Genomic DNA, 14,484 nt, shown 5'->3' with positions numbered 1-14,484 from the left:
AATCACAGCGCGTCTGCCTTCTCGCGAAGAGACGCGCACATGAAGAGGCGACCCGGCGGCGCCACAGCGGGCCATCACTCCTCCGCCACCGGTCCCCCAAAAAAGACGAGCCTTCACTGGAGAGTTAAGACATTAAACCGGATGCCTCTATGATCCAGCCAACCGCACGGCGAGATATACAGTGTTCAGTTTGCACAAGGTAAGGCGTTTAGGGCATTACTTGATCCGCTAGCTTGAGGTTAGCTAACCGTGGATAGCTGTCACGGGCACACGTAGGCCAAACTCAATGCAAAAAAATCTGGCATGTAAAGCTTGATTCTCCACCAAAAAGGGCAGCGTAGCGGGAGCCCCGTGGACACGTAAAACGATTCGAAGCGCCTTTATAAACCCACGCGATGCACTTTGCGCCCGGGACATTTTCCACAGCATCACGCAAATGTTTTTTTTTTTTTTTCCTTCTTAAAGTGTTGTTCTTCTAAACGGGAGGGCGGTGGCATCGAGCACTGGTGAACGCAGATTTCTGCGGTTTTCTGCGGTTCCCGCCCGGTCCGGCGCGCGCCGGATCGTCGGTTAATGCCAAAAGAAACACCGCGGCCACATTGGCCCGTGGTCATGTTTCGCATTCATTAGATCACATCGCTTCGGATGCATCCGTCCTCCCCCGCGACAGCGGTGCCGGGGCTGCTTTCTGGCTAACAGGTAGCCCGCCGTCACGGGGCGCGAGCACCAATCTGACATAGTTAACGTTAGATAGCTATAAAGTACTTCTCTTGGTACTTCCTTTTTGTAGTCTCGTGTTAAGCTGACAGCGAGGCTGCATGTCACCATCGCGGCCGACGTGTCCATCGCTAATCTGATTCAATTCAGCCGGAAAGAAGCCTTTCTTGACGGAATAAGCGGCGTCAAGTGGAATTGTATAAATGTCCCTTTTGTTGTAACGTTTTCGAGTGTAAGGTGGACAGTGACGTTAGTGCAGCGGGATTAGCGATGGATTAGAGCTGCGCGAGGACAAGCCTCACTCCCTCACTCACTCCCTTCCTTCCTCACTCCTTTCCTCACTCCCTTCCTCACTCCGTCACACCGGGTGCTTCGCTTATTCCCATCTCTCCTCCGCTGTAGTTCACAGGGAAAGATACCATCTACTCCACTACTGCTTTGCATCAGTTCAAGTTACTTCGCCGATTCAGATTCATGATACAAGCCGTTATCAACAAGTGTATTATGAAGTACTTTATTGATTCCTAGGGGCAAGTTCACAAACTACCCATCAGAATATAAAGTAAGGTTTTATGAGAAAAATGTATAAATTGATTACTTGTAACAGAGTCATTTTACGTTCAGGTAGAATACATGGAGTACTTTTTCCACATCTGGAGCTGAAGTTGTGAAAACTTGAGAGAAACCACAACAGTGACCGAACCAGGCTCTTCTCCTGCAGGGTGTAGATGTACATGTCACATGACCTTAATATGGATTCTCCCTCGCTCTCTCTTGTTAAGCTGGTGTCAAGATTGATAATCAACCGGAAGCCTTTACTGCAGACATCGTAACCCCCCCCCCCACACACACACACACACACACACACACCACCACGCATGTTGTTACCATTCAATGCGAGGAGATCAGGACGGTTTCGTTTCTTACTTCTGGCTTTCCAACTTTAATGATGAACAGATGCAGCACAGTTTGGGTCGTGGTTGGGGTTGGGAGTCTGCTAGTGATGGAGGCAGGATACGCACACACGGACTGGGAAGCTCATCTCCATCCTCCCCCCGTGTGTAATGAATGGTACTTTTTAATAATACTGATTAAACACCCAACATTGAAGCTCACAAAATGCGTTCTACTTTTTCTCTCTGAGCTGCAGTCATCAGATACAACTGTTGTGGACTATGGCAGAGATATATTTTAGTTTTTCTCTGGGGGCTTGGCGTTGGCTTTTATCACATTGATAACATGTCACACACACACACACACACACGCACACACACCGTAGCTAGTTCTATTTTTGAACAATCAAGTGACGTGCTATTTTAAGAGTGAAAGAGGTAACATCTTAAAAGATGTTGTCTTCACTGAGAATTCTTAGTTTTGCCCTCAATTGTAGTGGAGCAAAACAGGACTTTGGTGTATCGTGCTGTTCTAATAATAGGCTTTTACAAATGGTGTTATAAGTACTTCTCAAACTGGCCCTGAGTAGTAGATTAGGTGTGTCTGCCCACACATTTGCTCTTCTGCTTTTTGGTATTTGTTTATGATATGTGTTTTAAACACTGCTATTACAAGTTTATTTGTATTTTTAACAGTGGTTTAGGTAAGGGTTTCTGCTCTGCAGTACTTTTAGTGTTTACAGTCATATGGTAAGACTGGGCTTTTGTTGAACAAATATCTTGTAAGAGGTTCTATTAGACATTAGGAAAAACTGCTATAATGCTTCATACAGATGCAAAAAAAAAAAGCAGCGAAGGAAGTCACTCCTTGTGTTTAAAGATGATTTTTTTTAACCTTAAATATTAAAATGAAATATATATACAACTATGAAACGTTGTGTGTGTGTGTGCGTGCTCGCATCCATTCAGGCTTTTCTTTTTTTCAAGACTGCACCACCAAGACTGCATTTAGCCAATCAGCCTAATAGACCTGGCTCAGTGACCCTCCATTGATGGCTGCAGGCTGAGGGATCGATCAGTGCAGACTTCTGTGGCTTGGAGGTCTTGCAGGTTCACGCATGAGGCGGAGGCCTCGTCTACTGAACTGTTTCTTCCCGACAGACTGTTTGGACAACTCGGGGTGTTTACATCAGCTCCCTTGGCGTCAGTGGGAACGCCATCTGGTCCCACAGCGCGTCCATCGGCGAGAACAAACATTGGCCATTTTGATCTCTTCTTTGCAGGGTTTATTCAAAACAAGAGTCCGCTCGTCCTAATGTTTTAGAAGCATGGGAAAACCTTTCAATTTGTTGGTCGGTTTCCTTTGTTAGTAAGAAATTGACAACTGGCTGGTTTTCAATAGTATTATTTTTCAGCTCTAGCTGTTGACTGGTATTTGTGTCCATTTATTGCTGCCATATTGCAACCAACAGTGTTTGTAACTTCTTGAAAATGAGTAATGCGTAAAGGGAGTATGAAGCTTTAACCACACAAGGCTCTTTACTTAATCGGATGAGAGACAGTAAAGGTGAAAAGGCTCCTTTCTAAGCGCTTCTAATTTCATATTTTTCATGTGTAGTAGCTGAGAACACGGTGCAAAAGGGTGGCGAGTTCTGCTTGCATGTGAACGGACAAAACGGCGCCAAGTGGGTGAAACTGAAGCGTGACAAACGAGACGTACCGAGTTCATGTTGAACGTTAAGCTGGTGGCAGCACTGTGGACCCCTTCATGGACACGTATTCTTTCTTTGGTTGCTTTTCCTTCATCCTTCCTGTAACCCTGGTCTATACGTGTGACAATATCTCTCCAACGCATATAAACTGATGTTGGTCGTTTCGTGAAACCGATATGATTTATTTTCGAGGTTAATTGTCAGAAAGGTGTTGTCATCTTTTGTCTGTCTTAAATACCCAAAGATATTCAGTTTAACATTAAAATTGAACAAAGACGAGGGAAAAAGGTTCTGTAGTAGACTTATCGATTGGGATGACGTTTGACTAATTCATGACTCAATCAAAATTTTTAGAAATACATTTGTAATAAAAGGAAACTACAGTGCAGCTCTTTAGGAATTGTGACCGTTTTGTCGGCCAATACGATCTAAAATCAAGCCAATTAATCTAATCTCATTTCATCATCTTCCAACCAAACTGCCTGACAAATATACCACTACCACCCCCCCTCCCTCCCCACTTCATACTGGTGTGAGCTGAAATAACAAAGGCCCACAGTTCAAGCAGCTTTAGCATTAGCTGGGGATTTGTAATAACTGTGAAGGTCATCGGTTTTTAATCCTCTGCAAATCTGCCCACTTTGTAATATCTGGGGTTAAAAAAAAACAACAAATTGCCCACCCTAAGGCAGAGATGCTGTCCGATCACACTAGTGCTGCGTGACTAGACAAACCTCAAGGCCCCCTTTTTTTAAAAAATCCCTATGTCGATGTGTTTCACTCTGACGGTCTAATGGAAATGCTCGATGACAAACACAATAACACAAATGTTGTGCGCGTCGGCTCAGCAGCCGCAGTCTGACCGGCACGCGGGCTTTCTCTCCCATGGACTCGGACCGGTAATCTGTCGAATCAGCAACACGTAATCTTCTTTAGTCCACAACCCGGACAGCATTATATGGCTGGCTTAGGAGTCGTCGGGGTGTGTGGGTGTGTGTGTGTCTCTGTGTGTGTGTGTGTGTGTTCGTACAGTAGCCATGGTTTGATAGTAAGCTCTTGTTGCGTATTGTGAAACACCTCCAAGCTATTCAACAGTACAGTAATTGTTTTACGTCAGTCCTGACACAGTAGCAATTCTGGATGAAGTTTTTGATTTGTACGCCTAAAAAGGTTGCCAACCTTCATGTGCACCCTCAGGGATGACCACATGCAGCTGCTGCGTTGTGCGTGAGGCTTTGACGAGGAGGAAAAAAAAAAAACCCAACTGCCATCTCATTTAGCTATAACCAAATGTTCTACCCAACTCTAAGCACATGTGGTCTCCTCACATCTTCACCTCACTCGTGTCCCTTTTTTCACTCTTCTAAAGTCTGATGTCACATTTGATGAAAGGAAATGAAAACATTTCTTTTGACGTTTCATTATTTTAATTTAACGTTTTCAAAACGTATTCTATTTTTTTATTTCATAATATTTATGCAAAATGTGGGCCCTCAGCGTTCTGCCGACGTGTTCTATATTTGAACGTTTTAAATACGCGGTCACAGCGGTGAACGCCACGCTCGGGTTCACGCTGGCCATTGAGGCGGAGACGCGGTGCCAACGAGCTCAGCTGTGTGGGACAACGGGGCAGTGTGCAAAAGACCCACACCAACAATAACACTGTAGAATAACCAGATGCTTACCATGATGCATGATTAAAATTCAAACCAATTAGAGTTGTGTTGCAGCGCCATATTTGATGGACATAATAACCGTTACATCTGGCCTACTTTATTGCGTGTTTTTTTTGTGTGTTTTGTTAGTAAACCTGATCCACATGGATGCTGTACTCCTTCAGACAGAAACGCATCCGTAGTCTGTTGTGTTGTTCTGCTGCGTTGTGGCGTCTGGAACCAAAGGCTTTAGGGTCGACTGCGCCGAGCCTCGCAACATGGCGATAAGCTGCAATGCTTTATCTTTTTAATCCTTCCTTCTAACCTTTTTTTATCATATCTTTACTTTCTCCTAATGACAGACGTGAGCCATGGCTGAACCGAACCCCTCCCGCCCCCAAAGGAAGATGTCTACCGCTGGGGAGAGCGTGTACAAGGTGCTAGGGCTGGAGAAGGGAGCGACGGCCGAGGACATCAAGAAGGCCTACAGGTGTGCAGGCTGCCATCATCAGAACGCTTGCTCCAATCAAGATGTGTCTTCAGGAGGGATTAGGCCGACCACTTTGTATTTATTTCTGTGGGCTCTTCCTAAAGCCTTTGCCTTCCCTTAAATGAGTTGATCCTGTTGCTGTTTGCAAACACTGCCTCATAGGTGGTCTGGTCACTCAGGCGTTCCTCCACCAGTCGTAGACCTTTTCACCCAACTTCTGGAAATGCGCAATCGTCGTGGTGATCCTCTTCCGGTCTGCTCAGGGCGACGGCGGTAAACAAATGGTGCAGGAGTTATTGTAGCGTACCGGGCTGCTCTTGTTATTCCAAAAAAGAAGCCAAATCGATCGTTTTGTCCTGTTGGTTTTGAAGAAAATGGATCCAGGTGGGATGAAGGACCAAACTGTAGCGTTTAAAAGGGGCGCACTGCGGTTTGGGGATCACTGTTTGCCGCTTGAAACCAGAGGCTGTCCCTAGCCTTTTTCCTTGGAACGATTTCACCCCCAAAGGAAAAAGGGAGCCTGTGTTTGTGAACGGTGCCAAAAACGCCAGCTGTTGACTTCTGTAGGAGCAGAGATAAAGGAAATAGCAAAGAGAACTTAAAAACTGGACCACGGGTAGTTTATTTATTTCTTTTTTTCCACCACCAGACTTGCAACGTCAGCGAATGTAATTGTAGGTAAATCTGTGAGTCTTGGATCCATTTTCTCCTGAAGTGTGGACGCTTGACAGGAAGTCCACTTCCACCTTGACGCATTTCCGTTTATTGTGAAAAAGGTCTATTTCTAAAGAGTAATAATCATTTATTGTGACTTTGATGTGGGTGGAGGAACCATAGTTTGTTTTGACTTGTTTTTATACTGAAACCTTTCGTTTTGAACAGCCATTTTACTTGTGACTTGCTGCTAACAATGAACATATCGTAAATGAAATCCAACCCGATCACTCCTTCTCCACACCTCGCGTTGTTTGATTCCCCGTGTGCTCCTCCTCTCTCCCGTCAGGAAACTAGCGCTGAAGTACCACCCGGATAAGAACCCGGAGAACCCAGAGGCGGCGGAGAAGTTCAAGGAGATTAACAACGCAAACTCCATTTTAAATGACGAGACCAAGAGGAAGATCTACAACGAGTACGGCTCCATGGGCCTGTACGTGTCCGAGCAGTTCGGAGAGGAGAGCGTCAAATACTACTTCCTCATGTCCAAGTGGTGGTTTAAGGTTGGTGCTGCGGCTCGTAAAGTCGCTACATGTTGCTAAATGTCACTATTTTCAGTCACACTTAACCTACCTTCTCTTTTTTTTTTAATACATCACTAACGCAGTGCTTAATATATGTGTGTGTGCAAAAGGGTTAAATAAAGTCCTATAGGGTCCTTGCGTGAATGGCTCTTCGGGCCTTAATGTCTGGACGTGTTGACTCCCGCAGGGTCTGGTGCTGTGCTGCACCATGTTCACCTGCTGCTGCTGCTGCTGCTGCTGCTGTTTCTGCTGTGGGAAGTGCAAACCCCCCGACGACGAGGAGAACTACCAGTACGTCGACCCCGAAGACCTGGAGGCCCAGATCAAGGCGGAGCAGGACGGAGGTAGGTCGCGCGGCGCAGGCAGGTTGTGCACCCTTTATGCCTTGTGATTAACTGCTGTCCATGTAGTAGACAGTTCAGACTCCCAAGGGACAGCAGCATTGGACACACGCGGATTGTTAAATCTTTAATTGTTGAATAAATTGGTGTTAATGGAGACCTTGTTTAACAGAAAAATATATATTTTTTTAAAGGTGTTTATGAACTTGTTTAGTGTAGTCCTCTCATTCAGCCACTGGTCAGCTTCTCCCTCGACGACGTGTAAAAGTCATTCACCGCAGGGGTATTTGGTGACGTATTTGATGTTGAAGGACAAAGTGTTCCGAGTTTGTCAGCTTTTTTTCTTTAACACGGACCTTACTTCAGGGCTCAAACATTGACCATGAGACGTGGGAACCTGAGGTGCAAAGGACAAATGCTGTCATTCCTAATTTAACTTAGTGTTTCACTGAAAACCCCCTAAACTATGCTCATCCTAAAATGAAACATTGACTGTTAGAATTCCAACTAATATAATCTTGGTCCGTAATACTTAATACTGTTGTTTATTCACACACTTACTTGGTCTCATATTTGCTTACCAGACACTTTGGTGTTTCTAGCAAGAGAAGTAAATTTCCCTTTTCTTTGGATCGACGGTGTTAAGCAGGTTCACGCACAGCTGTTGCCTTCTGAAATTTAAGAAAAGCAGAGAGGTACAGAGGCAGCTTTTGCACGGGTGTTTTATTGCCAAATGGAAAGAATACATTCATTTATAGTTTATAGCACTGTAAAAAACATTTACAAACTGCTTTATGGTTCAAAAATAAATTAGAAATATTTGAGTTAAACTGATTCCATCAGTAGAGAAGAGAGAAACCTGTAAAATGTTAAAGCTTTTCATAAAGTACACATTGAGGAAGTATGATAATTATCTCCTGTAACTGCATCCACTCGTTTGAAGGTGGAGCGAGCAGCGGGCGGATGAGGGATACGTGAGGGATGCATTCTATGGCTTAGGAATTAACTTTTTATTTACAAAACCCACGTGACCGTCACAGTAGCCTGACTACATCCACTCTGCTACTCTTATTATTCTTTGCCGAGGCATTTAATGACAAAAAATCTCTGAATTAAGAAACGGCACAGCAGTCTGTTTCAAGGGTTCGGAGGTGGTGTGGAATGCTAGGCCGGATTTGTATAGAAAGTTCTTGCGTAGTCCAGCACGTGTGTTACCGTGGAATCGGCATCTGGAGGTGAAATCTGTGCAGAAGGTAAACGCCGGCTCTCACGCTGCAGCGCTCCTGTGTTCATGCTCCGATCCAACAGGTTACACAGTAATCATAGGCCAGCCCAAATCTAATCCAGGCCCGGAAGGCCCGGAAGGCCCGAGTCAGCCCGCCCCCATTCCACTGCCGATGCCTCCCCCGGAGGCCCAGTCGCCGAGCCCGGCCGGTCCAGCAGGGGAGGAGAACCCGGGAGAGACCCTACCAGAGTCGAAATGACTCGTAAGAGCCGCCTCGTCACATTGTCCCGCTTGGTGTGTCCTTGTCGGCTCGCTGTCTGGCTGCACGTTGTTCGTCACCACGTCACTCTTCCATGAGCACCGCGTCACGTCACGCCGCCTTGTACCTCCATGTTGTCTCCATCACTGTTCAGTTTATGTTTCTACCTTTTTTTTTTTCTTCCACTTGTCACTTTTTTTCACTTGTGTTTATTGAGGCAAAATCTGATATTTCTTTTGCTTGATCCCTGAATGGTTAACTTAAAGAAGCCTTTTCTTAGTCAAATATTTAATGTTTCGTTGCACTGCATGTTCCATTCTAGTTTCATACAGAACAGTGTGTGGTCTGCAATCTGTCTTCTGTTTTCTTTTACCATGTTACAGTTTATAACCTTAGCTTATTGTCAGGTTTTTACCCCCAGGAGAGATGTAATCTTTGCTGTAATGGGGTTTATGATATGGAGACGGTAACGTTGTTACTTTCCTTACCTCCCACAGGAAAGTGACAGTGGGGATAAGCCTCAACTAGCAGAAGCAGGTAGGGGAGTTAAATTTCCTTTATGATTTTTTTTTTTTTTTACCCACCGCCACAAGAAGCTCTGTAGAGAACAGCCCTCATATCTTTTGTGTGGACAACCAAGCAACGGCGTTGTCCGCCTGTTTTGATTGGATGCAACAGCTGTTCAGATCTCCATCTGCCTCCCCCACTTCTCTCCCCCTTTCTGATTCAGCCTTTCGAGCCCCTCCTATGATCCAGCCACATCCGACTGCTGCCAGAGAGCAACCTGCCGAAAGCCACCAGCCGGGCCCCGGCCCCCACCTCAATCCTGCCCCCTCAACCCACCGGATCTACCCTACTGGACCACACCTGTAAGGTGGGGGCCTAAAGGCTCCAGGGCCCCCTCAATGGAACTCAAAGTTATGGAGACGTATTCATGCAGATTAAACCACCTACTGGGCTTGAAAAGGCCACACCCCCCCCCCCTCCCCTCCCTCCGCCCCACGCTGCATCTCCCTCCAGCTTGCTGCAATAATGTTAGCCCAGCCTGGGCTACATGGGATCCTGCCAACAGTTGGTTATCCAGGACTAGGCTTAACTACTCCTCACTAATCTGTTCTAATCATAACAAAACCGGAAGGACTGGGCCTCAAGATGGCTGCAAGCGGTGAGCTGCGGGGCTACGCCGTCATAGAAGGCTGCATCCTCACGATCTGTCTGCTAACAGGACTAGGACTGGAATTGAATCTCTCCAGACCTCACCGTACGTCTCCCTCCATTGTGGATGGTGACCGTTTCCCACGGGAGCCTGTGTTCTTTCCCTCTTTCACTTAAAGAAAAAGGATTTTTTTGAATGCCACCTGTGACTGCTGCACGGCAGTGTGACTGCAGAGGACCTATTTTGTTGTTGTTGTTGTTGTCGTTCTCGTTCTTCAGTCTCGTCTCAACGAACAGTCTCATTCCGTTTAATATTGCACCGTCTAATTTACATTGGGGACCCCCGGTGAATATCACACAGACATGACGAAGCGGAATCCGAGGAGATTTGACTCGGCAGAAGCGATCTTTTGATGTCTAAGCCAAAGGCGGGAAGTGAAGGCGTGGAGCCCGGGTCGCAGTCGAGGCTTTTCTTAAAGGCATGCATTATTTTTGTCCCTAATGCATGCTTCGTCGTCGTCGTCATCCCTCCTTCCCCTCGCCCCGGCACACACTCATGTACAGCGCTGGAATACAGTGGGCCCACCAAACCCTAGAACTGCCTGGTACACACAAACACACACACACACACGAGTCATCGTCACTGGGCTGCAAAAACAACCCAGCCCAATGTATTGACTCCAATGGACATGGACAGATGCCATACCATGGAAGATAAATGCACAGCTCGTCCTGCGCTCCCGTTGTTCAGTGAAACTATAAAGCCAACAGCTCCGTGTAGCGTGCCAACGCATGATGACTCGATGGTCTCCGGAATCGCCATTTGTTGTTTTTTCTCCTATAAGTTTGGGTCTATGCACCTTGCAAAGCGAGTCTGTTCCTTTTTGATATAAGTCCAGGGTTTTATTTGACCTCTTACTTCCAGAACATCCAAAACCGGCAACTTTTAAGTTACTTGATAAACTGTCCACTCTGGTCCAGATTCACTAAGGCTGCATTGCAAGGGAAATCATCTGGTTCCATTCATAATGGATTAATAAAGTGACCCTAGATAAAGATGACTGAGATATCATTGTTCTGCTCTGATGTCTGGCTGGCATGAGTGTCTCATTTGCTTATTTATTGCTCCTCCCTGTGCAGACCTTTAGTGAATCTGGATCCGTGTTTAAGCTGCACAGAACCGCACCATGACGATTTTTTGTCTACTTAAATGTTCTTACAATTTGTGGTTTTTGGTTATTTGTTAGACGGGAGCATAAATCACAGGTAGTTTTTAATCGTGGTTTTCTTCTGCATGGTCAACGTTAGTGCTGCAGCTAGACATGGGACCGTTTTAATCAATGAAATGTGGTATAAAAAAACTTAAAACTGGCACTAAATCAGACTGGAATCACTTTACCTTGCACAAAGTCAGGAAGCAAATATTTTTCACTCATCTGACCCATTGATTTTTGTTATTTAGCGAACTCCATTTTTAGTTAACAAAACATTTTTCAATCTTAAATGAGGTTAACCTAAACTACCCCTGCATGGATAACAAATGAACAAAGGTTAAAATAAGAGCAACATTGTGGCTCTGTTCTTTCTTCTCTAATAATTCTTTAATTTAATTTAAATCAGGCTTTTCCAAAGACACTCTTGAGGGTTTTCATGATTGTCCTCATAATGGAAATTCTCCACCATCAACTTTTGTTTGTATTTTCAATTTCATTTCAATCCAATACTCTATTAAAACCTAACATCCCATCCCTAGCTGCAGCAAACAACATTTCTTCCATAATCGATAGCTAACTGGCCACAAGGTGATTTTACTTTAAGGGACTGAAATGATTCATCAACAAATTTTTCCCTTCATCAAATAATTGACTAATCGTTTCAGCTCAAGGTCTTCAATCAAGATTTTGCAACAGGTGATCAAGATGGAAGTTATTGTTACTGGTCTGTACACGAGGCTTTTGACCTGTGTCGGGAGTCTTATTAACCACAAACCTGTGTTTTTATTGAGTCTAATTCAGCTGTGTTCCATGTACAGTCGACCTTGATGCACTTCGCCATGTCTAGCAAGTTAATATCATGGGAATGGTATTGATTAACGTTCACTCTACTTGAGATACACACACACACACAGTTTCATATTGGATTAATTGCCACACAGGTGCTTTGATTAATTGAACATGGGGAATATTAATGTGGTGACATCATCTTGGGGGGGGGGGTGATTCTTCATCAAAGACTTGTTGTCAGCAACTTTTATTCATTTGTTTTATTGTCTGGAACTCACCATGAAACTGAACTGACCCGACGGAGACAGAAACCTTTTCATGTCTACGTATCTAAAATAAAAAAAATACATGAGAAAAATGTTCCTATCCAAGGGTGTTTGAACCGGAGTTTCTGTCTCGACTGATCACATTCAAAACCTTTAAGAATGTTTACTCTGGTCAATGCGTTGATGTGTTGTTGAGAATTATTGTCTCGTGCAAAATACTGTTGCTTGTAGGTACATTTTTAAAAAACATTTTTTTTCTATTTCTAAACTAAATGTTCTCGCTGTCCGCTAGCAGATTATTCCTTTTGGTTTTCCTCCCACAATAAATAAAGGCCATAGTGCGTCTGTGTCAAACTCCGCTGCTAATACTCCTCAATATGAATATTGCCCGGCGAGCTGCAATAGAATAACGTAGACCTCCATGTGGAACCAGCAACCAGGAACGTCTTCTTTTTGGTGAATTACAAAATGTTTCTAAGCCAGCTTGGACTAATACTTTACCTCCATGTCTCTATCGACGTGTATCTCCTTAACCACCGATACTTCTTCACCTCTCAAATCAAAAGCGTTAAAGCAACGAGGCCACAGTGCGCTGAAAGAAGACATTATTTATTATTTTTGCAATTGTTGTAAGATAAAAGTAAATGACAAGATTCATTATTGTGAATTGAGACGTTTAATGAATTAATGTCTGTTTTGTAAGTTATACTTTTTTTTTTTTTAATTCGTCACATAGCATAATATAAATGTAATATACTAATGCGGGGCTGGGGTCAAATAGTGTTTTATGTTGCCTGTTGATGAGTGAAGTCTCTCAGTACTGGTCCAGTGCTTCGTGCTAACCTGATAGCATACGCTTTGTGTTTGATAACATGAACTCAATGCACGTGAATGCTAACAACCGTTAGCATGGAGCTAACGTTCTGTACATGACGTTCGGACTTGTGTTGTCCTTAATCGACTGACTGAAGTAGGACAATCCACTAAATTGCTGTATTCCTAGGAGTGACAACATATTTAAACGACAATTACAACATTTTATCAATGGTGTTTTTTTTTTTTGAGGGGGGTGTACTAACTTGTGGTTCCATTTGGACGATGTGTAAAAGGATTTAACATTAAATTCAAACGAATAAAAAGTGTTTTTATAATCATTTTGTCATTCATTTGTCATTTTCATTTACCCATTTGGCGTTCTCGTGTAGTCACAACAAAATGCGACAACATTGTTGCTTTGTTCATGGTGTTTGTGGAAGTCTTTGGGCGTGGATACACAATAATTACCTAAACATGTAAGGAGAGGAAGCTGTTCGTAGAGATGCCTGAATAGCTGTGTGTCTGTGTGTCCTCCCCCCCCCCCCCCCTCCCCCCTCTCCGGGCCTATAAATAGTTAGTAATCCCATTAATAGCTTAGTCTATTTAGCCCATTCCATTCTGGGGATTAGAAAATACCTTGTGGATTTGGCTGACCTCCCTGCTATCTACTCGCTTATCAGGAAGATCATAAGGTCAAAGGTCAGAGACGTGAGGTCAAAGTGTCTCTGGGTCACATCGTGGAGGAAGTTTTTTTTTTTTTATGGATTCTGGTTTAAAATCTGGATAGGACAGATTCATATTAATTACGTCGTTGTTGTGTTATTGACATTAGTTTAGGCTGTTCTTCATCTGACTTACATTTTAAAATCAAATCATATATAAGATGGGTTACCACACTTCAATTATAAATAATGATGAATTAATGACAAATATATATAACGAAAGTTAATTTCTTTACAGCATAAATGTAACAACTGAATTGTTTTTTATTGTTGCTAAATATGAAGTGTGCTGTTTAAAAGAGTAATTCATGTAGATTGTAGAGATTGCTACTTATCTACATATTCTTAACACCATGTGTAGTTTGAGTCTCCGCCAAGCAGTGCAACCGTCTGTTCTAATTCCTAAACCCAGAACATACGTGACTCAACTAAATGTTCTGGGTGTAACTCTAGTTGAATGTTTGCTAGGAGCTGTGTTTGTTCTGGCTTGATGACTCAATCAAACGCACCACACATTTTAAATACAGCTTACTTGTGGAAGTATGAGTTGCATGAAGTAGGAATCCTGCCTTCAAAAATGTGCCTCAATAAGTGTAACATTTGTAAAAGTAAAAAAATCAAAGCTTAAAAAATGAAGTAAAAGTGCATAGTGACCTATTTCAGTATTGTTTATATATATATATATATATATATATATATATATATATAGTTAGCATAAGTTAGCATGTTCCCTTTGACCACACTAACTAAGGGGGAAAACTGCCTTGACTGCGAGTGTGACGAGTACTGTTGTGACAAACCAAAGTCTGAGCTGAGAAACGGACCCCTGTGTTGACGCCAAAGTGCTAACGAGCTGAGGCATGGAAGCCAGAGGTTGTCTTATGCCACAAGGATCCCTTCTTCAGTGTCAGACTTCAAACAAACATTTTCATTTGAGCCACGGTGGCACCAACCACTGCCCTGTCCTTCGGGCCACGCCCGAAATACCCAAT

General features: G+C 43.8%; 1 protein-coding gene across 2 annotated transcripts; it reads left to right on the top strand.

The window, feature by feature from the left end:
- Positions 1-9: 9 nt before the first annotated feature.
- On the top strand, positions 10-13,108 carry dnajc5ga (DnaJ (Hsp40) homolog, subfamily C, member 5 gamma a). Of its 2 annotated transcripts, XM_037448731.2 has the most exons (7): positions 10-199; positions 5,340-5,467; positions 6,471-6,684; positions 6,893-7,049; positions 8,355-8,533; positions 9,028-9,067; positions 9,261-13,108. In XM_037448731.2, exons 2-5 carry the CDS (start codon positions 5,349-5,351, stop codon positions 8,528-8,530), a joined length of 666 nt encoding a protein of 221 aa, XP_037304628.2. In that variant the 5' UTR covers positions 10-199; positions 5,340-5,348; the 3' UTR covers positions 8,531-8,533; positions 9,028-9,067; positions 9,261-13,108. The 2 variants fall into 2 exon arrangements, with proteins under 2 accessions (XP_037304628.2, XP_037304629.1); XM_037448732.2 differs by lacking the exon at positions 8,355-8,533.
- The last annotated feature ends 1,376 nt before the right edge of the window (positions 13,109-14,484 follow it).

Source organism: Pungitius pungitius, chromosome 20, assembly GCF_949316345.1.
Source record: "Pungitius pungitius chromosome 20, fPunPun2.1, whole genome shotgun sequence".
In the NCBI taxonomy this organism is placed as follows: Eukaryota; Metazoa; Chordata; class Actinopteri; order Perciformes; family Gasterosteidae; genus Pungitius; species Pungitius pungitius.
This window is presented reverse-complemented; position numbering and strand designations above follow the sequence as displayed.